This window comes from Phocoena sinus, chromosome 20, assembly GCF_008692025.1.
Source record: "Phocoena sinus isolate mPhoSin1 chromosome 20, mPhoSin1.pri, whole genome shotgun sequence".
Lineage (NCBI taxonomy): Eukaryota > Metazoa > Chordata > Mammalia > Artiodactyla > Phocoenidae > Phocoena > Phocoena sinus.
In genome coordinates, this window is record NC_045782.1 from 1,131,406 (window position 1) to 1,159,352 (window position 27,947).

At 65.9% G+C, this 27,947-nt stretch overlaps 2 protein-coding genes across 3 annotated transcripts; one reads left to right on the forward strand and one right to left on the reverse strand.

Moving 5' to 3' along the window:
- On the forward strand, positions 1 to 15,808 carry LLGL1 (LLGL scribble cell polarity complex component 1). Its single transcript, XM_032615656.1, is given in 26 exon segments — positions 1 to 170; positions 3,293 to 3,390; positions 5,201 to 5,282; positions 5,378 to 5,508; positions 6,512 to 6,670; positions 6,762 to 6,924; positions 7,012 to 7,147; positions 7,387 to 7,441; positions 7,560 to 7,714; positions 7,782 to 8,005; positions 8,175 to 8,242; positions 9,303 to 9,456; positions 9,530 to 9,634; positions 10,026 to 10,244; positions 10,246 to 10,319; positions 10,479 to 10,623; positions 10,702 to 10,855; positions 12,795 to 13,090; positions 13,418 to 13,682; positions 13,784 to 13,898; positions 14,056 to 14,168; positions 14,357 to 14,410; positions 14,413 to 14,436; positions 14,439 to 14,475; positions 14,622 to 14,709; positions 15,258 to 15,808. Coding segments are annotated over 25 exon segments (3,186 nt in total). The 5' UTR covers positions 1 to 89; the 3' UTR covers positions 14,701 to 14,709; positions 15,258 to 15,808.
- FLII (FLII actin remodeling protein) lies at positions 15,766 to 27,938 on the reverse strand. 2 transcript variants are annotated; one of them, XM_032615655.1, is made up of 30 exons: positions 27,791 to 27,938; positions 26,113 to 26,223; positions 25,735 to 25,806; positions 24,543 to 24,623; positions 24,259 to 24,344; positions 24,015 to 24,176; positions 23,792 to 23,895; positions 23,304 to 23,479; positions 23,062 to 23,219; positions 22,189 to 22,273; positions 21,683 to 21,830; positions 21,368 to 21,501; positions 21,045 to 21,257; positions 20,734 to 20,913; positions 19,965 to 20,047; positions 19,774 to 19,848; positions 19,478 to 19,561; positions 19,195 to 19,366; positions 18,623 to 18,727; positions 18,343 to 18,534; positions 17,909 to 18,097; positions 17,693 to 17,832; positions 17,384 to 17,606; positions 17,122 to 17,276; positions 16,978 to 17,038; positions 16,774 to 16,902; positions 16,592 to 16,698; positions 16,394 to 16,499; positions 16,236 to 16,301; positions 15,766 to 16,152 (listed from the first exon to the last, which is right to left on the reverse strand). In XM_032615655.1, the coding sequence occupies exons 1-30, from the start codon at positions 27,851 to 27,853 to the stop codon at positions 16,018 to 16,020; spliced, it is 3,795 nt and encodes a 1,264-aa protein (XP_032471546.1). In that variant the 5' UTR covers positions 27,854 to 27,938; the 3' UTR covers positions 15,766 to 16,017. The 2 variants fall into 2 exon arrangements, with proteins under 2 accessions (XP_032471546.1, XP_032471545.1); XM_032615654.1 differs by having other exon boundaries at positions 21,368 to 21,504.
- Between the last annotated feature and the right edge of the window lie 9 nt (positions 27,939 to 27,947).

Sequence of the window (27,947 nt, forward strand, 5' to 3'; positions counted from 1 at the left end):
CGCCCGCGCCTCAGGACCTGCGGGGCCGCGCGGCGCATCCTGCGGGCGGCGGCGGCGGCGGCGGCGGGCGGCGGGCGGCCGGGCGCAAGATGATGAAGTTTCGGTTCCGCAGACAGGGCGCCGACCCGCAGCGCGAGAAGCTCAAGCAGGAGCTCTTCGCCTTCCACAAGGTGCGGCGGCGGGCCGGGGGCGGCTGGCCGGGGGCGGGGACCGGGCCGGAGCCACGTCGGGCCGGGGGAGGGGTCGCACGCTGGGCCCGGCCGCCCCGCTCTGCTCTGCCCGAGCCGCGCGCCAGCCTCGCTCCATCTCTGCCCTCCGCTCCCCTGCTCCTGTCTCCGCGCCTTGGACTCCGTCGGCCTCTCCCAGCGGGCCTCTCCGCCTCCGTGTGTCTCCGGGCGGCTCTCAACTCTCGCTCCGGCTCCCACTCTCTTGTCTCTTAATCTCTTTCTCGGGGACCCCTCGGCGCCCCTGCGCAGCCCTTGGGCCCGGTTTATTTTGCTTTCGCACCCAGGCCGGTGGGGAGGGGTGCGGAGTGGAGGCAGATGTTGGGGGGTGGGGCTGGGAAATCCCTTCCCGGTTCCTCTCCTCCCTTCCCCCACCGCCCGGGGCTCCGGCTTGCCCTCTGCCCGGCACCGCCTGGGGCTCCAGCGGGGCATGCCTGGCCGTTTACTCAACTGCACTTCGAATCGCGGGACCTCAGTTTCCCTTGCTATGGAATAGGGCCACTGTCCTCCTTGATGTGGGCTCTGTCACAGGGGCACCCGACCCACCGCCTCTCCTGGAGCCAAGGCGGAGGTGGGGGCGGAGGGCTGCTCCTTCCTTTCTTTCCTGGGTAGGACCAGAGGGGCCACGGGAAAGGGGCTGCCTTCAGCCCCGCCTCCCCTGCGCTGGTGTGGTTGAGAGAGGCCCCAGCCTGCCCCTTGCTAACGCTCGCCAGGGGTGTCACTTCTGGCCTCAATTTTACACCCAAGCCCTTTGATCGCAGGGCCCCTTGCTGCTCTTGGGGCCTAGGGTCATGCTCACACACCGGTGAAAAAATTGAGGTTTAGGGCTGACCACGTGCCCAAAGTCAGAGTGAGCTGGGGCACTTGGTCTTTGGGTCCCCTTGTCAGTGGGATCTGACTTTATCCTTGAGGGCCAGGGGCTTCGGGAGGGGTGCTGTGGTCCCCACCTGGCTGCCAGGAGACTCTGGTCCAGGAGGAAGCTCTGGCGCGACCGGTCCCGCAGTGACCGAGGCTGGGTCGCCTCTCAGGGTAGGCGGGGTTTTCCAGGTGGCGTAGGGGCTGCCAGGACCCTCAGACTTGGTGGCCAAGGGGCCCAGAGAGGAGGCTGGTGCCCAGGGGCTCTGAGGTGCCCCCCTTCCTGTGCTGAGTGGCCGAGGATGAGCCCCCTCGAGTTGAGAGGACAGTGATGGTGGGGCAGGCGTAGTGCTCAGGTATCACTTCCTCAGCCAGGGAGTCGGGGTGTGAAGTGGGGACCTGAGACAGGTGGAGGGGAGGGAGGCTTGCTCCCCCTGGCTGGCGCCTGGTGGCAGAAGCTGGTCTCCCTGCCAAGGAGGGTGAGGCCCTGTTCTGAGTGGGCATCAGTGGTGGGAGGGGGTGGTCTTGGGCAGAGGGTCACTAGAGAGGAGGGGCTGGTAGGTGATCACTAGAAAATAGGCCCAGATTCCCGAGTGGTGGGGCATGGGCAGGGGGTGGTGGTCCAGGGTGAGCCTGGACTTTGGACTCATTCTTGGGTCCAAATCCCAGCCCTGCCCACAAGTTGCTTGTGGCATGTCCATTCTGTATCAGTTTAACGGATACCGCCTCAGGGTGAGGCTGATGTACTAGTTGGGGAGATAGTGAGAAGCCGAAAGAAGAGAGGCAAGCGTGCGGCCTCCAGTGGTTTGGTTGGTGGTCAGTGCCGTGCCGTGGGTGAAATCAGGCAGGTGAGGGTGTGGAGCGATGGCTGCTGGGCCAGCTCAGGGGGCCTCTGAGCAGTTGTCTTCTGAGCCGTGGGAAGGAGCCCACGTGGAGAGTGCCGGGTGAAGCACGTACCAGGTAGACGGACTGTAGATGCAGAGGTCCTAGTAGATTGGAGGAGGGCGGAAGGCCATAAGGTGAGCTGGGGGCCGGTGGGAGGAGCCAGATGGAGGGGACTTGGCTTTGACTCGGAGTGAGCCGGGAGCCCCGGAGGGTCCTGAGCAGAGGAGTGGGCCGCCAGACTCGGTCAGGTCCAGTGCAGGCGTGGCGGTGCCGGTGCTCCCCAGCCCACCCCGGTCAAGTGGGCTCACCAGTGCCCCGATGGGAAGCCGAGGCTTGGTCAGTGCTGTGACTCACCCAAGGCCAAGCCAGGTGCTCAGAGGGCTCAGTCCCTGCCCGGGTGGGGTGAGGCTGGAGGCAGGCTGGGGCCACAGGCCTGGGGACCAGGGTTCCTTATAAAACTTGTGTCTTGCTGACGCAGTGGCCAGGGGGTACCGGCACCCACATGGGGTGTCCCACCTTGGTGTTGAGGGCAGGGGGCTGGGGGCCCAAGGGTGCAGGCTTCCCAGGGAGGGCCCCCAGCCAGGCCTCGGGGTTGACTAGGGGCTCCTTGGGTAGGTGGGGGGGGGTGGGGAGCCAGGGCTGGTCTGCACTGGGACTGGCCCTGCCGGGAGCTGGGGACCTGGTGGGAGCCGTTGCATTGACACCCCCGGTGCACAAGTCCCCTGCCCACCATCCCAACCAGGGATGGGAAGGGAGTCACGTCTCCCAGTTTCCAGGTGGGAACCCAAGTCTGGCAGGTGCGTGACACCTTCGGGACCTGGGCAGGAAGCTCCTTCTCTCTGGGCTCCAGTCTCCCTGTCTCTGGGACTGGGGAGCAGCCCCGGGTCGGGGTGGCGCTCGAGAGCCTCTGCCTAGCTGGCCTTGGCTGCTGGCCTCTGACCACCCCTCAGAGCCTGTGTCGGGGGTTGCCTGGGACCGCACCCCACTTCAGTCTGCCTGGAGGAGTGGGGTGCGGAGCCCTGCTCCGTGGGGCCGCGGATTTCACTTCGTGCCTGCGCCTCCTCTCGAGCCCCGTTCTGTTTGTTTTCAGAGCCCTGCGCACGGTGGGGTGGACCCGAGTGTAGAGAGGAACGGGGCCTCGACCGGGGGGGGGGGGGCCTCTGTGGCGGGGCCAGGGTTTCAGGCCCTTCCTCACCGGAGCTGTGATTACCCGTTTCGCAGCTGAGGGCACTGAGGCCTGGAGCATGGGTGCAAAGCAGTGGCAGAGCCTGGAGGCTGCCTTGGGGTGGGTGGGCCGTGCCTGTGCCAATGCCCTCGCCTCCTTGCAGACCGTGGAGCATGGCTTCCCCAACCAGCCCAGCGCCCTGGCCTTTGACCCTGAGCTTCGCATCATGGCCATCGGCACCCGATCTGGGGCTGTCAAGATGTATCCTTTGTGGGCCGCGGCCTTCGGGGCCCGTCAGAATGTCCTGGTTGCAGCTCCCCGTGTGCCGGGCCCCTGGGGCAGGGCCCCGGCTGGGAGGCCACGGGAGCTGCCTGGACCCTGGTGGAGGCTGGTGCAGCTGCTGGCCTGAGACGCCTCCTCACAGAGATGATGGGGCTCAGCTCGCGGTGGCCCCGGCTGCCCCGCGCTGCCTTTCAGCCAGCCAGTTACCTGGCAGTTACCATCCCAGCAGCTGTGACTGGGGAGGTGGGCCGGGGCCGGTTGCACACGGTCCCCAGCAAGGGTGGTGGGTGGGCCAGGGTCACGGCGGGCCTTGCCAGTGTGAAGACACGTGTGTCCAGCCAAGGCGCTGGCAGCAGTACCAGGCCCGGCATGGTGGGCGCCGCGCGGCCCGCACCTGGATGCTGGCGCCACACAATGGGCCTGTGAGCCGCACAAAGGGGCATTTTCCGGCGAGTGCAGGGCGGGTGTGGGGGGAAGCGGGCAGCTGGACGCCTCCCTCCTGCCGTGGGGGATCCCAGCCCCGCTGCGCGGGGTGAGCCCCTCAGGTGGGGCCCCAGGGGCAGGTTCTGGCCAGCCACTGCGTGGTGGCACGGGGTCTCCCCACCCAGGGGCTGGGGGCACTGGCCAGGAAGTTGTGAGTTTGTCGACTCCAGGGAGAGCGGCTGGACCTGGGTGCCCCCACCTCCCGTGGGCCCCTGAGGCATCAGTGGGCACGCAGGGGCCGGTGCCCCGGCCGCCTGCCGAGGGGTCCCACTTCCTGGCCCGCTGCTTCTGCGTCTTACGGCGCTGTCCTGCCCTGCGTGTGCTGTGGGCCCGGGGCCCCTTCCTCTGTGTCCCGGCGGAGTCTCTCCTGGTGGCATGGCCTTTCTCGTGCTCACAAAGGACAGGCAGGCGGACAGCCTCAGAGGGGGACGAGGCCCCCCACCCCTCCCAGACCATTCCGGCCTGAGTCCTGGGCTGGGAAACTGAGGCTGGCCACAGGGGCCGCGGCCCACCCCCTACCCCCGGGTCTGGCCTCGTCTCCTTGGCGACCCTGGTTCCCTCCCAGTGCTCCTGCCCTGTTTTTTGTCCCCTTGTCTGTGTCCTCCCGGCTCCTGCAGGGAATCCCAACTCCAGCTCCAGGCAACGGCTCCTGCCTTGTCTCCAGGCAACGTCCCTGACCCCTGCCCAGTCCTCCCTCCTGGGGCCCCTCGGCCTGCCCGTCCACTGTGAAGCCTGGGGTTGCTGGGACTCTGGCGCTCACACTGGGCGCTTGAAGCAGGTCACCCAAGCTCTCCAAGCCTCCGTGGCCTCTCCCCTTGCGGTGGGGGCTGCCTGCCTCAGAAGGAGGTGGGGCTCCTGGCCTGCAGCTGGCATCGGCCTGTGGCTGAGCCTCCCAGGCCTGGCTTGGCATCTCCGCCTGTGTGATGCGATGTGCGGGGCCGGCTCCTGTGCACACAGCCCGGAGAGGCTGACGCGGAGCCGTGAGCCGGGCCGGGCCGTGTGTGCGGGGGTGCTTTTACCCTCACGTGCCCTGCGTCAGCCCCACGAGGTGGGAGTGCGAGTCGCCAGCCCCTTTTACTGATGCGGAGGTGAAGGCTGTGCAGCAGCACCGACGTGCAGGACCGAGCGAGCCTGCGTGTCGAGTGGCGGTGCAGGACGGTGCTCCTTGCGGCGAGGAGCCCCGTGGACTAGGGAGGCCCCTGGATAGGCAGGCCCATTGGACAGGGCCCGTCAGAGTGGTCCTGGGAGGAGGAGGCGTGGTTTCCCGGCCTGTGCCTGCTTTCCGCCCTTGACCCGTCACCCTCAGCTACGGTGCCCCTGGCGTGGAGTTCACGGGCCTGCATCGAGACGCGGCCACCGTCACCCAGATGCACTTCCTGCCCGGCCAGGTGAGCCTCGGCCCTGCCACTGGCTCCCGTGAACCCCATTTACGCCCCGCCCCCTGCCCCAGACCGGCTCAGTCTTGGTCTCACTCACCTGCCAGGGCCGCCTCCTGACCCTGCTGGATGACAGCAGCCTCCATCTTTGGGAGGTCGTCCACCACAACGGCTGCGCCCACCTGGAGGAAGCCCTCCACCACCAGCCACCCAGTCGCCCGGGCTTTGATGGTGCCAGGTACTGGGGGACTCGGCCAGGGACGGCTGCTGGATGTGGGGCGAGCCTGTGGAGGGGCAGGGGGACAGGAAGCCGCCCCAGGGCTGGGGTCCAGGGGGCACGTCTGATGGCCTGGCAGGCGTCAGGTGGGCGTCCTGGTAGGGTCTGAGGTGAGCAGGGACAGTCTGTGCTCCAGGACCACTGGGGCCCCAGGAGGCACGGGACGGGAGAGTGTGTCCAGAGCCCGGTGAGGGGCATCTGGGACAGGAACTGACATCAGCATAGGTCCCCTGGGCCCTCAACTGGGGGCGGGGTGATGGGTCACAGTGTGCCTGGGTGAAAGGGCGGGTCGGGGGAAGGAGGGTCTCGCTGGGCTGTGAGGTGCTGGCAGGGTGCCCCAGGGGGGTGACAGCATGGGCTTGGACCCCTGGGGAGAGAGTAAGGGGCCCCTTGGTTCCTGGCCCGGCAGCCCTTGTTGAAACGGCCAGAGCGGGTGAGTCCTTCAGGTTGCAGGTGCCTGTGCAGCTCCGCGGGAAGCTCGTCCTGCTTGGGCTTGGACTGGGGCTAGGTGACCCCCGCCTCCCCCCCACCGCCCCCGTGTCCAACCCTGACCCAGGATGGATTCCCGGGGAGCGATCCAGGGCCCTCCTGCAAGTCAGGGAGACATCCATGGGCTGGGGGCGGGGCTTCCTGAGTGGGGCTCAGGGGGCCGTGAGTCCTGAAGGTTCTGGTCCTGGCCCAGGTGGGGCTTGGTTCCTGCCTTCCCCTCTTGGTGGGTGGGAGGAGCTCAGGGGCCCTTCTCCAAGACCCGGGGACCTGTTTTTATCCCTCTCCCTGCTGATGTCCTGATGAATAACCGAGCGCGCTAATTACGGCGTCCGCAGCCACCACCGTGCCCTTCCTGGGGCTGTGGCGAGTGCAGAGGGGCTGCGGTGAGCTGACAGTAGCGGCTCAGCCCCCTTCACGCCCTCCTCAGCCGGCGGATGGGCTCCCGCCCTCACCCCCCTCCCCTCGGCCCCCACAGTGGCCTGCCCAGCCTCGCCCGCATCACCGTGGTCCTGCTGGTGGCTGCCGGTGACCTGGCAGCCCTGGGCACTGAGGGCGGAAGCGTCTTCTTCCTGGATGTGCCCACCCTGACGCTGCTCGAGGGGCAGACCCTTGGCCCGGACGAGGTTCTGCGAAGGTGAGAGGCCGCCCGGCTTCCCTGCACCCCGTCCGCCGGGCGCGCTGCCACCGGCTCACCCCCCACGCCCCCCTCCCCTCCGCCCCCGCAGCGTGCCTGACGACTACCGGTGCGGGAAGGCCCTGGGCCCCGTGGAGTCACTCCAGGGACACCTGCGGGACCCCACCAAGATCCTTATCGGCTACAGCCGAGGCCTGCTGGTCATCTGGAACCGGGCCGCGCGGTGTGCTGACCGCATCTTCCTGGGGAACCAGGTGTGTGGCGGAGGGGGGAGGCCGGCGGCTGTGCCGGGGCCTCAGCTCACAGCTGCTGCGCTCACGCCCGTCCACCCCGCCCCGCAGCAGCTGGAGAGCGTGTGCTGGGAGCGCAGCGGCCGCACGCTGGTCAGCTCGCACAGCGACGGCAGCTACGCCGTCTGGGCCACGGACGCCGGCGACTCCCCGACGACACAGCCCACCGTGGCCACCACGCCCTACGGTGAGTGCCGGGGAGGCCTGTGCGAGGTCGGCAGTGACCCTGAGCTCAGACTGGCCTTGGTGGGGGGCTTTGGGAGGACTTGTAGAAGGTGGCGGGGCTGAGCCCAGCCGCAAAGATGAGACCCCCTCGGGGCTGTCGGGCAGCGTGCCTTCCCCTCGGGAGGTGGGAGTGTTGGAGGCAGGAGGAGAACGGAGAAGCGGCCGGGGCTTGGTGAGCCTGATGCTGTCCTACTCCTCCAGGCCCCTTCCCCTGCAAAGCCATCAGCAAGATCCTGTGGCGAAACTGTGCGTCTGGGTAGGTGGTGCGCCGGGGCCAAGCCTGGCTGCGGGAGCGCAGGGCGGGGGTGGGGGAGGCTCTCCTGGTCCCCACGGGGCCCCTCCGGTGGCTCACATGGCTTCTCCGCCCCGAGCAGCGAGCACTTCATCGTCTTCAGCGGTGGCATGCCCCGCGCCAGCTATGGCGACCGCCACTGCGTGAGTGTGCTCCAGGCCGAGACCCTGGTGACCCTGGACTTCACCTCCCGCGTCATCGACTTCTTCACGGTGCACAGCACGCGGCCCGAGGACGGTGCGTACCTGCCCTCCCACCCCGTGCCCGTGTGTCTGCGGCTGCACTCACCCACCCCGTCCCGCAGATTTCGACGAGCCCCAGGCCCTGGCCGTGCTGCTCGAAGAGGAGCTGGTGGTGCTGGACCTGCAGACGCCCGGCTGGCCGGCCGTGCCCGCCCCATACCTGGCCCCGCTGCACTCGTCCGCCATCACCTGCTCGGCCCACGTCGCCAACGTCCCCGCCAAGCTGTGGGCCCGCATCGTGAGCGCTGGCGAGCAGCAGAACCCCCAGCCGGCCTCCGGTGCCTCGGTGTGTGCCCGGAGGAAGGGTGCTGCCTGGGCACACGCCTGAGATGGGGATGTGGCAGGTGTATGTGGGGAACTCGGAGGGACTTTGTGCCCTGGATGCCACTCCTGGGGTGAGAGGAGGAAGATCCTTGTCCTGACCTTCTGCTTCCGTGTCTGTCTCCGTCTCTCAGAGCTGGCCTATCACCGGGGGCCGGAACCTGGCTCAGGAGCCGACCCAGCGAGGGCTGCTGCTGACCGGGTAGGCGAACGCGTGTCCCCGGCTCAGCCCAGTTGTGACGCGTGGTATGAGTGTGTGTGTGTGTGTGTGGGCGAGCAGGGCCTGGCGCAGCCCATGTGGGTGCGGGAGGGCCCATCCTGGGCCTGGTGGGAGCTGACCTGCTCGCTGACTCAGGCCCGGCCCCTGGTGGGACCAGGTCATCCCCATTCCCGCAGGGTGCACTGGGGTGAAGCCTCTCTAGACTCTGGTTTAAGGCTCAGCCCTCCTTTTAGCCCGAAACTGGGCTCCACCCACTCAGCCTGCCCCGGGACTGGAAAATCTGGGCTGGCCCATGCCGAGCTGCACAGGGCAGGTGCCCGAGAGCCCAGCCTGGGCCTGGCGGGCGCTGACGTGCCCGGTGACTCGGGCCCCGACTTCCTGCCCAGCCCCTGCCATCCGCCTGTGCTGGGACCCTCGGGCCTCTGACTCCAGCGGCCCCTCTCCAGTGAGAACTCCTCACCGTGGCTTTCAGGGCCTCCGGAGCCGTCCCAACTGGTCCCACGGCCTCACTCACCTCATGCCCTGGCTCTGGGCTCCCCGCACCACCCAGGCGCCGGTGACCTGGACTCTGCAGCTGTGTCCTGAGGCTGCACCCCAGTTTGGTCTGCTCCTCCCCCCTTTCCCTCTCTCCTTCCTCCCGGCCTCCCCAGGCTTCCTGCTGCTGCCCCTGCCCCAGCCGATCCCTCCACTCTGTGACTGCCTCTCTGGTCACCTTTTCTGGAGGCTCCCCTGGGGGCAGAACCTCCGTAGTCCTCTGTTCCCTGTGTCACCCGCCGCTCACCTCCTGCTCATTATTTCTGGTGATTATTTCCGCACCTTCTCACCCTCTTTGCAGGGAAGGGCCCAGCACCTGCTGTATGTGGCCTGGTATACAGTAGGCGCTCAGTATGTGTCCTATACGGTTGGTACTTCCTGTTTGCTGTGTGCAGTAGGAGTCTAGTCAGTGTCTGGCTTAGGCGCTTAGTGTCCAGTGCATGGTCGCTGGATGACTGGGGGGGCGGGGGGCTGGAGGACCTGGGACCTGACCTCACCTTCCCTGCAGGCACGAGGATGGCACCGTGCGGTTCTGGGACGCCTCCGGCGTGGCCCTGCGGCCGCTCTACAAGCTGAGCACCGCCGGCCTCTTTCAGACAGACTGCGAGCACGCCGACAGCCTGGCCCAGGCCGCCGAGGACGACTGGCCACCCTTCCGCAAGGTGGGCCCCTCCCCTGGCTCCGGGGAGCCTGGTCCGGGCTCCGCCCTGTGTCACCAGTCCTTCCACCCTGCAGGTGGGCTGCTTCGACCCCTACAGCGACGATCCACGTCTTGGCGTGCAGAAGGTGGCGCTCTGCAAGTACACCGCCCAGATGGTGGTGGCCGGCACCGCGGGCCAGGTAGGGCCAAGGCGTCCCCAGGACTGCGGGTCTTGGGGGGCTTTCTGGAGGGTCTGGTGGGGTGGTAGAGGGACCGGAGCAGCAAAAACCCAGAGGTGGGAACGGGGCTCCAGGTGGGACCAGCCAGGGCTGTGGGGACCCACAGAGGCTTGGGGCCGGGGTGGGAGCACAGGTGTTAGATGAGCCCCAGGAGGGCAGGGCTGGCAGGTCCTGGTCGCCACCGTGTTGCTCAGTGAGGGCCCTGGTATACAGTGGGCGTCCAGCAAGTGTTTATTCAGAGGATGCACTGGAGACGATCCTGGGACCACCCTGGCAGAGGCATCGGAGGCTCGGGTGGGGTGCGGGTGGCCCCCTCTGTGCCGACCGCCCCCTGCCCCCCCCCGCCCCTCAGGTGCTGGTGCTGGAGTTAAGTGATGAGCCGTCGGATCAGGCGGTGGGCGTGGCCAGCGTGGACCTCCTCCAGGACCGAGAAGGCTTCACGTGGAAGGGCCACGAGCGGCTGAGCCCACGCACAGGGCCGCTGCCCTGGCCGGCCGGCTTCCAGCCCCGCGCACTGGTCCAGTGCCTGCCGCCGGCTGCTGTCACTGCCGTCACGCTCCACGCCGAGTGGGGCCCTCGTGGCCTTCGGCACCAGCCACGGCTTCGGCCTCTTCGACTACCTGCGCAGGAGCCCCGTGCTGGCGAGGTGCGTGCGGGCCCCTCCCGAGGTTTGCTGGGGCGCAGGTGGGGGGTGCTTTCGAGCCTCACAGGAGCGCTGGTGGTGGAAGTTAGGCCCCCTGGTGGCTGGGCTCGAGGGCGGGCTTGGGGCTCGGGCTTCCCTGATGCCCAGCACCTGCGCCCCCAGGTGCACCCTGCACCCCAACGACTCCCTGGCCATGGAGGGGCCGCTGTCCCGCGTGAAGTCGCTCAAGAAGTCACTGCGCCAGTCCTTCCGGCGCATCCGCAAAAGCCGCGTCTCGGGCAAGAAGCGCTTGACCGCCGGCAGCAAGGGTGGGCCAGGCGGCTGGGCGGCCGGGCGGGGCGGCAGGGATGGGAAGACCGGGCTCCCGAGCCTCGTGCCCCTCAAGTTGCAGGAGGCCAACGCGCAGCTGGCGGAGCAGGCCAGCCCCCACGACGTGGAGGTGACGCCCGTGCAGCGCCGCATTGAGCCCCGCTCGGCCGATGACTCCCTCTCGGGCGTCGTGCGCTGCCTCTACTTCGCCGACACCTTCCTTCGCGACGGTGAGGCCGGGAGGGGTGTGCTGGGGGGGTGGCCCTGGGTGGTGTGGCCTGGGTTCCGGTCAGCCGCCTGGGAAACGGGTTGTGGAGTGGCGCCTCCCGGAAGGTCGAAAGTGTTGCCTGCTGAGTGCTGGGCTGCGCTGGCAACAGGGTGCCCCGGCCCACAGCTGCCCCCGGGACAGCCTGACGGTGGGGTTGGTGAACGGAGACCCGAGCGGAGACGGGAGCCCGGGTCCTGGGGGTGTGTGTGGGCCACAGGGCCGAAGCTGAGGTGGGCGTGTGTCAGGAGACCCCGGGCAGCGTGGCTGGAGCAGAGGACGGGCCCGGGAAGTGTAGGTTCCGGCTGCCTAGCCAAGGAGCTGGCTTTATAGTAAGGTTTTTTTTAAAAATATAAATTTATTTATTTATTTATTTTTGGTTGCGTTGGGTCTTCGTTGCTGCGCGCAGGTTTTCTCTAGTTGCGTTGAGCGGGGGCTACTCTTCGTTGCGGTGCGCGGGCTTCTCATTGCGGTGGCTTCTCTTGTTGCGGAGCACGGGCTCTAGAGCACAGGCTCAGTAGTTGTAGCACACGGGCTTGGTTGCTCCGTGGCATGTCAGATCTTCCCGGACCAGGGCTCGAACCCGTGTCCCCTGCATTGGCAGGTGGATTCTTTTTTTTTTTTTTTTTTAATTTATTTATTTATTTTTGGCTGTGTTGGGTCTTCGTTTCTGTGGGAGGGCTTTCTCTAGTTGTGGTGAGCGGGGACCACTCTTCATCGCGGTGCGCGGGCCTCTCGCTGTCGCGACCTTCTGTTGTTGAGGAGCACAGGCTCCAGACGCGCAGGCTCAGTAGCTGTGGCACACGGGCTTAGTTGCTCCGTGGCATGTGGGATCTTCCCAGACCAGGGCTCGAACCCATGTCCCCTGCATTGGCAGGCAGATTCTCAACCACTGCGCCACCAGGGAAGCCCCAGGTGGATTCTTAACCACTGCACTACCAGGGAAACCCGAGGAGCTGGCTTTGACCCCGAGCGGTTGGAGCCCCTGGGGGTCCTGCAGAGGGCAGTGATGTGGTCGGGTTTGTGGACGGAGTTGCTGATGGGTTTAACTTGCTGATGGCCACATCGGTCGTGTCCCGGGGACTTAAAGTGAAGCCCCTGTGTGAGCGCAGTGTGCATCTGGTGGACATAACCTACAGTCAGGGTGCCCGAGTCGCACGCCGTAGCATGGACGCTGAAGCTGGAGTTTTCCTGTCACACTCGGCCCACAGGCGACTCTGTTCACCTCAGAAACGCCTTTTTGGGGTTGGGTCAGTGTCCAGCTAGTCTGCACGTGGCGCTGTCTCATTGATGCATCTTTCCGTCTCCGTCAGGGAGGGGAGCCCCCACTTCTGGTGGTGTTTGTGGAGCGTCCCTCTGTCCGGTGGATCTTCCCACTGTCTGGATGCGGCAGCCCCGGGGTTTTAGTTGGCCTGCTTCCAGTGTCCCCAGAAGCCAGCTGGGCTTTGGCAGGCATGGCTTTGATTGCCCACTAATTTCTGCTCCGGTTCCGCCCCCGCCCCCATGGTTGCTGCTGAGGTCACCAGTTCATCAAAGGTGCACAGTGGTGACTGCCTGGTCCATCCACGCCTGTGCGTTTTTAGCTGATTTTCCACTTCTTCCTGACGGGGGTCAGCTTGCACGGGACGGCAGGCTCGGTGTCTGTGGCAGGACCAGTGATGGACGTAGGGGAGTCGTGGCTCCGCGATGGGGCCGCATCCCCGGGATGCTGGGGGGGTGGGGGGTGGGTCTGAGAGGTCAGGGTCTAGTTTGACATCCCCGCGGAGGTGCCCTAGAGGTCACTCCTGTGCCTGCAGGAGGACTGGCCGAGGTCACCAGGGAGGTGTGGGCTGGAGAGAACCAGGGCATCGGGAGGGGCGGGGTGGGGAGGCACGTGCCTGCCTCACCAGCCCATCGTCCCCCAGCGGCCCACCATGGCCCCACCATGTGGGCGGGCACCAACTCGGGCTCCGTGTTTGCCTATGCGCTGGAGGTGCCCGCGGCAGCGGCGAACAGCGACAGGCGGCCCGAGCGGGCAGTGGAGGCCGTGCTGGGCAAGGAGGTACAGCTGATGCACCGCGCGCCCGTGGTGGCCGTGGCCGTGCTGGATGGACGCGGCCGCCCGCTGCCGGAGCCCTACGAGGCCTCAAGGGACCTGGCGCAGGCACCCGACATGCAGGGCGGCCACGCTGTGCTTATCGCGTCTGAGGAGCAGTTCAAGGTGAGCTGACACAGAGCCCTGGGGCCTCCGCCTCCGGCCGCCAGACCCTTGGCGACGCTTGCCCGCCTACGCCCACTTGCTGAGACTTCCCGAGAGCCCCCAGCCGGCAGCGACGCCCCGGGGAACCCCGGGGGCCCCCAGGACCTCGACCGCCCCCCCAGAGCCCCCTGCCCTTCCAACCGGCGGGACTGGCTCCACCACAGCGGGAGGGGCCTGGCAGGTTTCCGGGCAGAGAAGCGGGTGGGGCTGGAGGGCCGGGCTGGGTGGCAGCACGGGGGCGAGGATGGGCCGGGCTCTGCTCAGCGGCCATCCCCTGCCTGCCTCCAGGTGTTCACGCTGCCCAAAGTGAGCGCCAAGACCAAGTTCAAGCTGACGGCGCACGAGGGCTGCCGCGTGCGCAAGGTGGCCCTGGCCACCTTTGCCAGCGTGGCCTGCGAGGACTACGCCGAGACCTGCCTGGCCTGCCTCACCAACCTGGGTGACGTGCACGTGTTCTCGGTGCCCGGCCTGCGGCCCCAGGTGCACTATGCCTGCATCCGCAAGGAGGACATCAGCGGCATCGCCTCCTGCGTCTTCACACGACACGGCCAGGGTGAGGGCCCCGGACGGCAGGGGAGGGGCCGCTCACAGGGCTTCCGGCAGCGGGGGCAGGCCCTTAACCACACTCTCTGCTCCCCTCCCACCCACCCCCAGGGTTTTACCTGATTTCCCCATCGGAGTTTGAGCGCTTCTCCCTGAGCACCCGGAACATCACGGAGCCGCTCTGCTCTCTGGACATCAGTTGGCCCCGTGATGCCATGCGTGCCAGGTGCATGGAGGGGGTGGGGCCTGGAGCAAGGAACAGGGTTGTCATCCCCGGTGTCACCCCTCTCTGGTCCCAGGGCTCAGGAGTGGGAGGGTTGGGGCCTGGCCCTCGAGCCATGAGGCACCTGCCCCTGGTCCCCAGCACAGACCCATCTCTGCAGCTACAGGCCCCGAGAGTCGCCCAAGCTGAGCCAGGCTAACGGGACCCCTGGCGTCGTCCTGGGCCCACAGAGCCGCGGCGGAAGCCCCGACCCCACCCGCAGCGAGGGAGCTGGTGAGGAGAGCGGGCCTCTGCGGGATGCGGCCCCTGAGGGGGCTGGGGGAAGGGCGTGCTGGGCACGAGAGGGTGGGGGTCCGTGTGCTGGTGCCATGGTCCACTGTGCGCTGGACTCAGGACCAGGGCCCCAGGTGTGGAGGCTGCCCCAGGGCCCTGCGAAGGGCCTGATCACTTCCTCTCCGCAGACACCCCGGAGCCGCCTGAGGCCACGCTCTCACCCACGTCCGTCGACTCAGCCACAGTGCCGACACGACACTGGACACAACAGGGACGTGACGGTGGAGGACGTGAAGGACTTCCTGGGGTGAGGAGGTGGCTGCTCCACAGGAGGGGTTTGGTCGGTTCCCAGTCTCCCTCCCCCCACCCTTCAGTCAGCCTCATATCCCAGCTGGGCACAGAGGGCTGCAGAGTGCCTGACCCCGACCCACTGACCGCTGCCCCTCCCCACAGCTCTTCAGAGGAATCTGAGAAGAACCTGCGGAACCTGTCAGAGGACGAAGCCCGAGCCTGCCCCATCCTGATTGGATGAGACACTCAGGTGCGGGGCCCTGGTCCCCTCGGTGCGGCCTCACCCCCCCACCCCCACCCCCACTCCCCGGGTCTTGCACTCCGAAACCCTGCAGGCCCGGCCCGTTAGCCCCCAGATAACCATGGCTGGTGTCTGGAACGAGACCAGGCCAAACCACCTAGGGGAACGGCAGCTTGGGGCTCCGGTGGGTTTGGCCAGCCTGTTTCGCAGGTGAGATCACCCAGGTGTGCGAGATTGGGCGCTGCCCGAGGCTGACCGGCCCCCGCGCCGGTATCGGTGCGGCCCAGGCCTGAATCTGAGGCCGTAGGTCTGCCCCCGCCCCCCGCCTCCCGCCTCTCCCTGCCGTCTCCCTCTTTGTTGCTGGGGTCACCACTGCCCCCTCCAGGGCCACGCTTTGGCCTCAGGGGCCCAGATGTGGTCAGGGCTAAGGCTGTCACTACAGGGCCCTTGCCCTCGTCCTGAACAGGAGACTGAGCAGTGGCACACGTGTGGCCGGGCCGCCTGCCCCCTTGGACCTCCCTGGCCTTTTGCCGATCCCTTTTTCCTTCATCCACCAGGAAGGCCAGAACTGCCAGGCCTGCCCTGTTCAGGGCTGGGACCCAGGACCCCGGCCCTTCACGTAGACCTGCACCTGCTAATCTCAGGCTCCAGCGGGGGCCTGCCCAGCCTGGCCCCAGAGGCCACCCGGGAGGTCAGGTGCCACAGGGGAGGGCAGCTGGGGCTCACAGCCCCGTCACCTCACAGGCGACAACACCGTCCTTTCCCTCTCCTTTTGTAAAGAGTATTTTTCTAACGCCTGTGCCAGGCACCACATTTTTCTAAAACTATTTTGGTACGTGCTCCTGGGCCAGCACCCCCAACCCCCGCCCCCCCCAGGCTGTGCAGGAGAGTGTGTGTGTGTTTCTGACTGAGAGCTCCACCAGGAGTGTGTGTGTGTGTGTTAGCTCCACCAGGAGTGTGTGTGTGTGTAGTGGGGGTCAGGATGGGTTTCCTTGTAGATTGTACCCTGGGTTTTTTTTTCTGTCATTTTGTTAAAATTAGCAATTTTAATATTAAAAATACTGATTTTTAATATTGAAAATAAAAGCATTTAATATCTCCTAAAGGGCAACCACACCTGCTTTTATCCCTGGAGGGGGCATCACACGTGAGCTCACGGTGGAGATCCACTTGCCCAGGCCCCTGGGGGCACTGGTCAGGGTTACTCCCGTTGCTGCTGCTGGGGACTATGGCACTGGGGGCAGGTGGAGGACAGACAGGCCCTTTCTCTCCCTCCGCAGAGCCTGTGGTGGCCAACAGGGCAGGCAGGCAGCGGCCCTAGGCCAGGGCCGGGCGGAAGGTGCTCCAGGCGTGGAAGCAGCGGGTGAAGGCGTGCTGCTCGTTGCCCTTGCGCACCAGGCGCAGGCGGCGGGGACGCTCGTGCTCCTTGGAGCGCAGGTGCTGGATGTACACCTGGCGGGCGGGACGGGTGAGTGCGCACCTGCAGCCTCAGCCCCTCCCCCCAGGCCCAGCCTCGGCCCCCTCCCCCCACTCACCTGGCAGGCCTTTAGACTCAGCTTGATCTCCACCTGGCTTGTCTGCGTCCCCACCCACATGTAGACCTGTGGGGACAGCGGGGGAGGTGGTCGCCCAGCCTCAGAATTCCCATCCAGGGACGGCAGGGCTCCCTGGGGCAGGGCTGAGGGGCTCTCACCTCTTGGCCGTTGTCCAAGAGCATGATGTCATCATCTGCCAAGTCGTCTTGGCAAAAGTCAGAGCACTTCTCGGTCACTGCAAAGTAGCCCTTCTCGTTGGAGCACCTGGGGGTCGAGGGTCATGGAGAGGCTGAGAGTCATGGCAGCAGGGCCGGGACTGAGGGGGACGCTGGGGGCTGGGGCGGCGCTGTCCTCACCGGAAGAGCCGCGTGTGCTTCATGTACTCGGCATCGTCGTCATAGGGCTTCTGTGCCCCGATGCCCACCCAGAAGAAGTTCTCAGGCTCCCCACCCTCATTGATGACCTGGGGGAAAGGTCGGTCAGTGCGGGCCCGGCAGCCCACCCCGAGCCACCCAGTGTGCGCCACCACCCCGCTCACCTGCTTGCTGTAGGAGGCCTCAAACATGCTATTCAGAATGTCCTCCGCCAGCTTGGCCTCGTCGGGGTCCGACGCCCGGCCCACCCATGCGTACACGATGCCCTGGTTGTCCTCGCTCTCGAAGGGAACCTGGGTGTGTGTGGGGGGCCCAGGTCACGCCCCGCCCCCAGCCCCGCCCTGCCCCCCCGCCGTGCCAGGCCCCACCTTGAGGATGAAGCAGAACTCGGAGTTGAGGAGGCCAGAGTCGGTGCTGATCTGGATGCACCTGGGGGAGGGGAGGGGTCAGCAAGGAGCCCCGGCGGGACATGGCCCGCTGGCCGCCCGCGCCCGCTCCCCGCGGCCAGGCACCGGGTGCAGAGGGCGCTGCCGTTGGTGCGGATCTGGTACAGGCTTGGTTGCAGGGCTCCCTGGGCCGCCTTCCTCTTGCCCCGGTGGATGATAAACTTTCTCTTGAAATGGGACAGAAACTTGGGGTTCTCCTGCTGCTGTGTCATGCGCACCACCTGGGGGCACGGAAGCCGTCAGGGGCAGCTCCCTGGTGGGGCAAGGCTCCCCTGGGTGAGTCCCAGGGACACCCCCTCCCTGTGTTCTGGGGGTATGGCCGGCACACCTCCAGTTTGCCGGGGAAGAGGCTCTCAAACTTCTTCTGCAGGCTGAAGGTGAAGGTCAGCCAGCCCATGTTGGAAGCTTCGCGGCCCTGCCAGAAGTAAACTATGCACTGGAAGTCCTCCTCGGGCTGCTTCTCCTCTGCCTCGGCCGCCACCTCCTCTCCCTCGTCCTCAGCCCCCGCCTTCTTCTCCTCCTCTTCCTCATACTCCACGGGGACCCAGTACCTGCGGGGCCAGAGGGCGGTGGTCAGGGCTGAGCCCCCAGCACCGGGTGGCGGGGGGTGGGCGTGAGAGGCACGCGGGGGAGGCACCTGCAGAGGAAGACGTAGCAGTCCTGCGTGTAGAAGTGGCCAAACTCCTCCTCGGGCAGCCGTGCGAACTTCTTCCCCTCGAGCACGAAGCCCTCCATGCCATCCAGGTCCTCGTTCCACTCCTCCATCAGCTGCTCCGCCTGCGTGTGACCCCACCCGTCATGGTGGGACAGCCCAGCCCAGCCAGCCCGCCCTGCGCCCCAGCCCCGTGCCCACCTCCGCCAGAGGCATGCGCGGCTGCCGCGGCAGGAAAAGCGAGGTGAGGTCGGCCTTCATCTGGTCTTTCTTCTCAGCGTCACGCTTCACCTTCCCCGCGAGCCCCGGGCCCTGCAGCACAGCCTCTGCATTGCGCGTGTAGTCCACAGTCAACACATCGTCCCAGTTCTTGAACTTGGCCTTGAACACCTGAGAAGGCACAGCTGGAGTAGGAGACAGAGGAGGCGGAGCCTGGGGAAGCAGGGCGGGGCCTAGGAATTGGGAGAGGTGTGGCCTAGCAGCCTAGGGGGACTAGGAGTGGGGGCGGGGGCGGGGCATGCGCGGGGCCCGGGAAGCTGTGGAGCTCGGTAACCAACCGGTCCACAGAGTGTCAGGGCAAGAACGCGCCCCCGGGATCTCGGGGAAGCGGCCTCCGGGGGCGCCGCATCGCACACCTGCGCCTCTGTGCCCTCCAGGCTGCGGCTGACCGCGGCGTGGCGTGGCCGGTGCAGCATCCCGCACAGCTCCTGGCCCAGCTTGAGGGCGGCAGCGCGCACCAGGCGCGGGGACTTGCGGCCGAGCCAGATGAACACGTCGGACCAACAGTCCAGGATGTACACGCAGCGCGTGTCCAGCAGGCTCTGCAGCTGCGGGGCCCCGGAGGCTGGAGGTCAAGACCAGGGCCACCAGCAAGAAGGGATCCAGCCCCCACGCCCTCCTCCCCGTGCATCTCACCAGCCGCATCCCAGGCATCAGTTCCACCCTGGGCCGTATCTTATGTTCCACAGAGAGCTTGTAGTGGATCTGCGGCAGCTCCAGGTAGCCCAGGCCCAGGCCCACCTGGCGGGAGCAAGAGGTGGGCTTAACCAGGCTGGGTCTGGGGAACACAAGCCCCACACAACAGCCCCTGCTTCAGGCTGGCCCCTGCGCTCAGGTCCACGGCCTGCTCCTCTCCGGGCTGGCCTCCTCCCTCCACCTCAAGATGCTTTCTAGAAAACCCTATCAGCGGAAGAAAGGCTGGTAAACGGTGCCTTCCCTACCCGCCCTCTCCAGGTCCTTACGGGTTTCTCTAACCTGTCCTCTTCCCGCCCACAACACCTACAGCACGAAGGCCAGGTCCCCAGGCCTGGCACCCATGTGCTTCTTGGCCTCCCTCTCCAGCCCGGCCTTCCCGGAAGCACGGCCCCACTCAGAGCCAGCCTCAGACCCGTGCTGAGCTACTCCTTGCCCAGAAGGTGGCACCCTCTCCCCACCGAGGTCCCGAAGGAGGCCAGTGCAGTCAGGCCAGCCCCGCACCCCCGGTTCACCTTATACAGCTTGGGCTGGGGCGGCCAGAAGTCGTCGGGCACGTGCCGCTTGATCTCGGAGGGCTCCCCGCCCAGCGCCTCCCAGAACTCCGGGGGCTCCTGGCCTTGTGCCAGCAGCGAGATCTCCGCCTTCCCTTTGCGTTCGTTCTTGTTAATTTTCTCTGCAAACAGCCTGAGGGCGGGTGCGAAGCCTTAGTGATGAAGCCCACGCCTCCTCCCTGAGTGACAGTTTTCCTCTGCACAGTACACCCCAGCACGTCTGGGCAGGTCACAGTCCTCTTACCTGGCCTTGGTGGTGCCGCTCAGCGTGGCCTGGGCCCCCCGCCACACGCAGATGTCCAGCCCTTGGTCCAGCAGGAAAACGAACCTGGACAGGAGGGGTGGGAGGGGCTGCCACTGGCCACAGCAACGACCGCTCCCATGCCTCTGACCCCGCCCCAAATCCCTCCTTGCAGGACCTCCTGCCAAGCTCTGCAGGACAAGGGCTGGAAGGCCTCTCTGTCTAGAGCCAAGCCCTGCCCCCCACCGGTGGGGAGAAGGTTCGGGGTGAAGCACCCCACCTCACGTCATGGGGCTCACCTTGGGTCCAGGGAGGCCCCCTTAAGAGGCACGGGCTCCAACTTGAGGTTCTTTTTTCCATACACACGGTACATCCTGGGAGCCAGAGCAAGAATGGCTTGGCGGGGGCACCAAGGGACAGATTTACCCCGATACCCTCCCCCCATCCTGCCCAGCTGAGTCCAGGTCAGTGGCGCCCACACACCCCTCACCTGGTTACGTAGTGCGTGTCCTCCACAGTGTAGAAGCCACTGGCTGTTCCACCCTCGATGTAGGAAATGTCGTTGTCAAATACCTGCGTGTGGGGCGTGTGGACTTTCACCGAGCTGTCCCCCCACCCCCACCCAACACCACCTGTCAGGAGGGGCGGACTTGCGTGCAGCGAGTCAGATGCTGTGAATCCACGATGATGTTACAAATACAAGATCTGTGTCTATAGACGTAAACGCACACGGGGTGGTACGACGTACATAACCGTGAACGCGTCTGCTCGTGTCCGGACACAGCATGCTTAGATACGCGCGTATCAGGGGACAGGACTGGGCAAGTTTATGGAAGAAGGCAAACTCAGGTGGAAGTGCCCAAAATCTCGTCTCGTGTAGGTACCTACATGTAACCAGCTGGCGGGTAGGCCGGCGCCTCTCACTAACCCAGCTCCCTGGACTCTGGCCCTGCCCCTGGCCCCGCCTCCTTCGTGGCCGGCCAGTGGGCCACCCTCTGGCAGTTTGTAGTCCCAGCTCCCCATCCCTCCTGGTCTCCTGCACCGCCCCCAACCCAGTTTCCAGCTCCCAAACTAGCCTGGTCTCCTTACCCTCACCTGAGCCAGGACTCGCCTCCACTGACCCAGGCTCCCAACAGGTGGCCTCACCTCACTTCCCTGACCTCAGCCCATCCGTTCCCGCCGTCTGCCATCGCGGGGCTCAGCACCTGATACGGTTCAGTCAGCCCCGCCCACTGGCCCTCGGCTCCGGCCCTCCGCACCTGCAGGAACTCGTCGCTCTCCTCGCCCATCTCCTCGCGCACGGTGCGGCACTCAGCGCCCAGGTAGTTGCGCAGGTTGACGGCGTGGATGGCAGAGCACGCCTTCTTGTCAAGTGTGGCCTCCCCGCCGATCCAGTAGTAGATCTCCCAGTTCAGAGACCCGCTGTCATCCAGAAAGGTCTGAAGGCCAGGGCAGTGGCTGGGTCAGCCTCCCGGGCAGAGACCTCGCCGCCCACCCGCCCCCGGAACACGGCTGGGAGCGGGCGGTTCTGAGCCGTCCAGATTGGGCCTCGCAGCCCCCTGCCCCGCACCTTGAGCACAATGTAGCAGTCGGCCTCGTAGAACCTGCCGTGGAGAGCTTCCCCCACCAGCACGGGCACGAAGTTCTCTATCTGCCAGATGGTCAGGCCAGGCAGCTGGCCCACGTCCTCCGTGAAGAACTCGGAGTAGTCGAGGCGCGGCTTCTCCAGGCCCTGGTCCCAGCGCCGCACCTTGCCCCCAGGTGCTCCAGAGTCCACGCTCTCCTGGGATCACAAGCACGACGCTGGCCCGCCTGCGACCCAGCTCAGGGCCCCCTCTCCCGCTGGACCCGGGCTGCACTGCTGAGCAGAGCCTGAGCCCCGGCCCGGCTTACCTCCTGCTTCTTGTTCTTCTCCTGGGCCACGTCCGACATGCCCTTCAGCACCTGCTTGGCCTGGTCATCCTGGGCCGAGTCCTTGCGCCTCCGCAGCCGCATCTTGCGAGCCAGGGGGTCCTTGGGCCCACTCCCTGCTGAGGGGAGGGGTACACAGCTGACCTGGCTGCCCCTTACCCCGCCTGGGGCGTCCAGCCAACCAGGGGCCAACCCCACGCCCCGCATCCAGAAAGCGTGTCCCACCCAATTTACAGATGGGTAAGCTGAGGCCCAGGGAGAAGCCCCCACTGCCAGGCCAGACCTTCCCCTGCTCACCAGCCGCCGCCGCGGCCACCGTGGCAGGGGAGGCTCCCGCCAGCCGCAGCTGGTTCTGCAGCGAGAAGTCAATGTTGTACCACTCGGCGGTGCGGTCAGCGGGCTTGGGGGGCATGACCAGGCTGGGGTTCTCCCGCACGTCCAGGACCTGCCTCGTGGGGTGAGCGGAGCCGGCGCTGAGCCCGAGTTCTACCTCACGGCCACCCCAAAGCCCTGCTCTTTGCAACCCCCAGGGCCAAAGGGCTCAGGTTCTCATCCTGCAGCCACCCTCATGGGCTTGGGCTTTCCCGTCTGTGACGTATGACCTCGCAGACTGGCTGGTTATGAGGCTTAAGTGATGCTGTCGAGCGTGATGTGGACACAGGACGTGTCCACAGGACGTGGATCACCCCCTCCTCACCCTGGCACCAGCCACCCCTCCAGGAGCCCTTTGCTCAGTCTTCTCTGGGGGTCTGTCCGCACCTCTCCCGTTCCTCCCTCCCCCCAGTACCAGCCGCCTGCCCAACCTCGATCTCCGTCAGGAAGTGGATGGCCTCTGGGAGGGTCACCAGGCGATTCTTGTTCAGGACCAGCTTCCTCAGCTTCGTGCACCTGTGACGACATAGCCGGGCCTCAGGGGGGTGACAGACGGGGAGCCGGGGGCCTTTCAATCCTGGGTTGGGGAGGCAAGTAGGGCCAGAGAAACTAAGCAGCCCAGCTAGTTAGGAAACCAGCCAACTTGAAGGTGCCGGCAAAGACGGGAGGGGCCGGGGTCTCCTCATGGCTAAGTGACCAGGAGGGTCTTTCTGCAGCTTCTACAGGGCAGCACCTTCCAAAGGGGCCTTCCGAGAACTAAAGACCCCTGGGTGTGAACAAGAGGGCATCAAAAAACACGTTCTGGGGCTTCCCTGGTGGCGCAGTGGTTCAGAGTCCGCCTGCCGATGCAGGGGACGCGGGTTCGTGCCCCGGTCCGAGAAGATCCCACATGCCGTGGAGCGGCTGGGCCCGTGAGCCATGGCCGCTGAGCCTGCGCGTCCAGAGCCTGTGCTCCGCAACGGGAGAGGCCACAACAGTGAGAGGCCCGCGTACCTCAAAACAAACAAACAAAAAAACACGTTCTGCCCTCAGATTAACCCGGAAGCTGCCGAGGGTCCTCCGTCCTCAGTGCCGGGGACAATGCTGGTGGGCGCTATGGCCTCTTGGAGGGGACGGAAGCAGCACTGTGTCCCAGTGCAGGTGGCAGTGGAGCCCTTCTGGCCTCATCCCTATCGCGTCCCCCCAGAGGCTGCGCTGGGGGCTGCACCCGCAAAGCCAATGCAAGCCCTCCCGTCTCCCACGCCGCACGAAGCCCACGGGGGCAGGTGAGGGGGCCGCGCGCCCCGCCCAGCCTCGCTCGGCACCTGCAGAGGCTCTCGGGGATCAGCTCCAGGCTGTTGTCGGCAGCCGCGAACTCTTCCAGGCTGGACAGCTTGCCGATGCCCGAGGGCAGCCCGTCGAAGTCCAGCTTGTTGGAGTTCAGGTACAGCCTCTTCAGCTTAGCCAGCTTGCAGATGGCCGACTAGAGGCGGCACGGGCAGGGGCGGGTCAGGGGAGGGCAGGGGGCGGCCGGCAGCCTCCCCGCCCTCCCTGGGCCCCAACGCACGGGCAGTGAGGTCAGCTGGTTGCGGGACAGGTTCAAGGTCTCCACGTGCACCCACTGGTCGATGCAGAGGGACAACTCCGTGATCTGGTTGCTGCTGAGATTCAGGCGCCGCAGGCTGGGGAGGGTGTACAGGCACTCGGGCACCCGCGTCAGGTCGTTGCAGGACAGGTCCACATCTGGGCGTGGGATGGGCACGTCAGTCGGGGTCCCTGCGGTGGGCTCCAGGGGCGGCAGGCCTGTGTGAACCCCGGCTCCCCCTCCCGGCTCTGTGGCCTCAGGTACAAGGCCTCACCTCCTGGTTTCTGAGAAGGGGGTCTACGCACAAAGCCTACGCGTAACTTGGTGTTACTCCCAGTCATCACGGTGACCACGGGAGGAGATGTGACAGAACCGCACCCCCTTCCCCCTAGAGATGCTCACTGAAGCAGGGTACCATCCCCTCCTCTGTGACGGAGTGAGGGGCTGAGGGGTCCCCAGGGACTGCCAACCTGCGAGGTGGATGAGACCCTCCAGGCTGGTGGGCAGGTTGCCCTGGGTGCGCTGTGTGTTCCTCAGGTGCAAAGTCTGCAGGGCCGTCATGGCCGGGAGCTGCCTGTGGGGAGACGTGGCGTTTGGGCCGGGGGCTGGGGCCTGGGGCCGAGCGGGCCCGCAGCGCGAGGCCGACGGTGGCGAGGCCGGGGCCCTGGTGGGGAGGGCCCGGCGGGCACCCACCGGAGCTGGGCGTGCAGCAGCGGGTTCCCGCTGAGCGCGAGCGTCTGCAGGTGCACTAGGCGGCGCATCTGGGGGGGCAGGCTCTCCAGGCGGTTCTCGCTGAGGTCCAGGAACAGCAGGTCAGTGAGGCTGATGAAGAGCTGGCCGGGCACGGCGTCGATGCTGCGGGCGGAGGGCAGCCGGGTCAGGGCCGCGCTCCCACCTGCAGGACCGGCCCGGGCCGCCTGGCCCGCCCTCTAGGCACCTGTTGTGGCTGAGATTCAGCACCAGCATGTTCCTGGCGTTCTCCAGCTCACGAGGGCACTCTGTCAGCTGGTTGTAGCTCAAGTCCTGGGCGGAGGGGCGAGGCCGGGTCAGGGCGTCGGGGCTGGTCCCACCCTGCCAGGCCTCCGCCGGGCTCGAGGGTCAGGACAGGCACTGGGAGGGGAGCAGAGGAGGGGGCTTCAGGGCAGAGAGAGACAGTGGCACCCCGGGCGGACACTGAATGGTGGGGCTGGCACAAGGGCCAGGTGGCAGATAACCACTGACCAGAACCGAGAGGTCATCCAGCTTGAAGATATCATCGGGGACTCCGGAATTCTTCAGGCTGTTGGCTCGAGCCACGATGGCCTGGGGATACACCATGAGAGTCCGTGACTCCTAGCTTCCACCCCCCAGGAGAAACAGGGATCGGGGGGGACACCACCTCCAGAAGTCCACCAAGGCCAGACCTGAGTGCTCTCCCACTCTGGCTTTTGCTCATAATCTACTTGTCAAGCCTTTTCTAGACTACCAATGAGTTCCTATTTATACCTCAAAACCCAACTCAAATGTGCCCCAGAGCCCAGCACACAGAATCTCAGGGAACCTTTCCTGATGGAATAATCCCTCTTTCTCCCAACGCCAAAGGGCAAGACAGGGATAGAGCTCTGAATCAGAGCTTCTAGTATAGAAAAAGGTTGAACGAAAGACAGGTCAGAGCGCAGACTCAAAGCAAGTCCGTTTTCTCTCCCCTTAGGGCTGAAACTTGCTCACACTTCCAAAGTGCCAGAAGTTAGTGCAGGATGGCTGGTGGGGAAGGCACAGGCCAGGTGACGGCACCATGACTGCAAGTGACAAAAACACTAACAAGAGCCACCGCTGCTGCTCCCTCAGCCCCAGCGTCTGTGTGGCGCCACCGTGTTGCTTCACGGCGGTCACTGCTGGACCATCTCGGAAAGTGTAAGGAACTCGTCCAAGGTCATGCGGCCGGGAAGTGGCAGAGCTCAGATTTAAACTCGAGTCCAGAGACTGTGCCCTTAACATCTCAGGGCTCTGACCTTGGATGGGAATAACCCTCGAAGAGACCTGAGGGTCTGGGATGGGGGCTCCAAGGAGAGCAGAGGCCCAAGTGAACTGCCCCGCCCACCTGCCCTCCTGGCCAAGCCCCGCCCTACCCCGGCTCTACCACTGCAGCTGTGCGACCTGCCTCCGTGGCCAAGTGTCCTCAGCTGTGAACTTGGAGGAGGTGAAGATCACATAAGAAACTCTCGTGAATCAGCTGGAACAGCACTCAGCTGCTAACAACTGCTATAATACTTGTTATTCAAACTGGGCGGCATTTGGGGTTTTTCAGCGCTTCCCCCACAGTTACTCGACATGGCATTACTACATGCTCTCCCCGCCAGAGTGCGGGTGCAGAGAGGTGCTGGCCCGACCCTCAGGCCCCGGCCCGAGGTCTGCAGCCTTGGGCGGCACTCACCCGCAGTGACGGCAGGCTGGACAGCTCCCCGTGGAGCGTGGTCAGGTTGTTGTGACTCACCGACAGGTGCTCCTGGGCAGGGACGGGGAGAGGGGCTCAGCAGGACGGTGGGGCATCCACGGAGCCCCCATCTGCCACCACAACGCTGCCCCATCCAGGGGGCCCTCAGCCACAGAGGCCCAGTCCATTTCTGCAACTTCCGTCCCTCACAGACCCAGACTCTTCTTGCACACCTCCCGGGATGGGGTACTCACTCCCTTTCCACCAGTTTTGCTGTGGTCAGCAACCTCCTCTGTGATGTCTGTGTTCTGTGCAGTTTCTCCCCACCTGGCCAGCCCCATCCACAGCGACCCTCCCTGCCTGCCCAGAGCCTCTTACCAGCTTCTGCAGGGCGGCCAGCTCCTCCGGCAGGTAGCAGAGGCCGGTGCGGTTTAGCTTCAGCCATCTCAGGCTAGTCATGGCCTTGACATTCTCAGGGAAGTAGCCACCCTGAGGAGTATGTCGTGGTAAGGCTGGTCTGGGACAGGGTACCCTTGCTCTACCGCCCAGTGGCCCCCACTGCCCACGGAAGCCTTTGAGAGCAACAGTCACCTCTCACTAGCTGTGTGACCCTGGACAAGTCACTCTGCCACTTTATACCTCGATTTCCTCGCCCACAGAATAGAACTAATAAAGCCCCGATGACAAAAGCGTCGTAAGGAACAACTGATGGTCAGGACGGCTGCTGATCTAGAATCTGTCTCTCTCGCTGTGTTCTCGGCCCCAAAAAACCTTACTCCAGGTGACACCCGCACACCTAGCTGTGTGGTTACATCAGCCAAATGCCTCTGCCTGGCGTCCAGGCCCTGCCTGTGCTCCCACCCTGCCATCAGCCTATGTCCACTAGTGGCAAGGTGGACTCCCCTTGTGAGGCCACAGCACCCCAACCTGCACAGGCACAGCCTTATTCGCTAATTCATTCAGCCCTTTGTTCCCCATGTTCAAACGCCCACCTCAGGACCCCCCGCCCTTGTGGCCGGGAGCCTGGGCAGCAAGTGCCTTCAGCTCCCCTGGCTGGTGTCCCCTTCCCCCTCCGGGCACATCCCCAGCAGGTGACTCAGACTCTCCCAGTCTGGAGAGGACACAAGGGGACCCCAGGTGAGCATGGTGGGGATGGGGGCAGAGAAAAGTGGCCACCTGTGCCTGGGGTCAAGTGCACACACGTGGGTTAAACGCAGGAAGGCGGCCTGTCTCCTCGGCCCTGGCCCAACCCCCGACCCCAGCTACAGCCGGGGCCGCGGGACGCTGCCGACCCAGGCTCACGCTACACTGCCCCCAGCCTGAGCCTGCCCACACCCCACCCTGCAGCCTGGACCACCCTCCAGGAGCCAGGCCAACTCTCGGAGCCTCGTCTCTGGTCACCAGCCCTAACCCTGCCAGTCTCATTCTCGGGCCTCCAGGACCACTGTGCCCCCCAGTCCCCCCACTGGCTGGAGGGCTGGGCACGGGTTCCTGGTGGCCCGGGTCAATCAGTCCAGCAGCTGCTCAGACAACTGCCACCCAAGCCCTCGCCCAGCTGCTCGACACCAACCTCTCCACAGCAACTAACCCCTGCCTCCAGACGACTAGTTTTAAGCCCCTTCACCGGACGAGAAAGCGAGGCTCGAGGAGGGGAAGTGACTTGCCCAAGGCCACACAAGATGGGGGTGGCAGGCGGGGGCAGGGCAGAGCCGGCGGCACGGCCGTGAGTCAGAGCCCGGCTTGGGCGGGTGACGTCACAGGGGAGGGGAAGGAGGACTGGGGAGGCGGGAGCATAGAGCTCCGACCCGGGCCACCAGCTGGCCGGGCGGGGCCAGGCGCCAGGAAGGGGCCCGGTGGGGGTTCCCCACGCACCCCGAAGCGGCTCCGAGACCCCGCGTGCGCCCGCCCGGCCCGCCCTGGATATCCTTCGCGGGCGCCAGACGGAGACCTAGGGGTGTCGGTTCGGGGCGGGGCCCGGGCGAGCCCGTCCGCGGTCCCGGGCGCGTAGAAAGCGGATGGGCGGGTTGAGGGGCCCGTCCGCCGTCCCGAGACTCACCTTGAAGTCGTTGCCGCTGAGATCTACGCCGCGCACGAACGGCAACACCCCGGTAGCCTCCATGGCGGCGCTCGGCTGCTGGGAGCGGAGAGCGGGATGCCGGCGGGGCGGGGCGGGGCGCACGGGGCGGGGAGCGCGGAGCCGGCGGGGCGGGGAG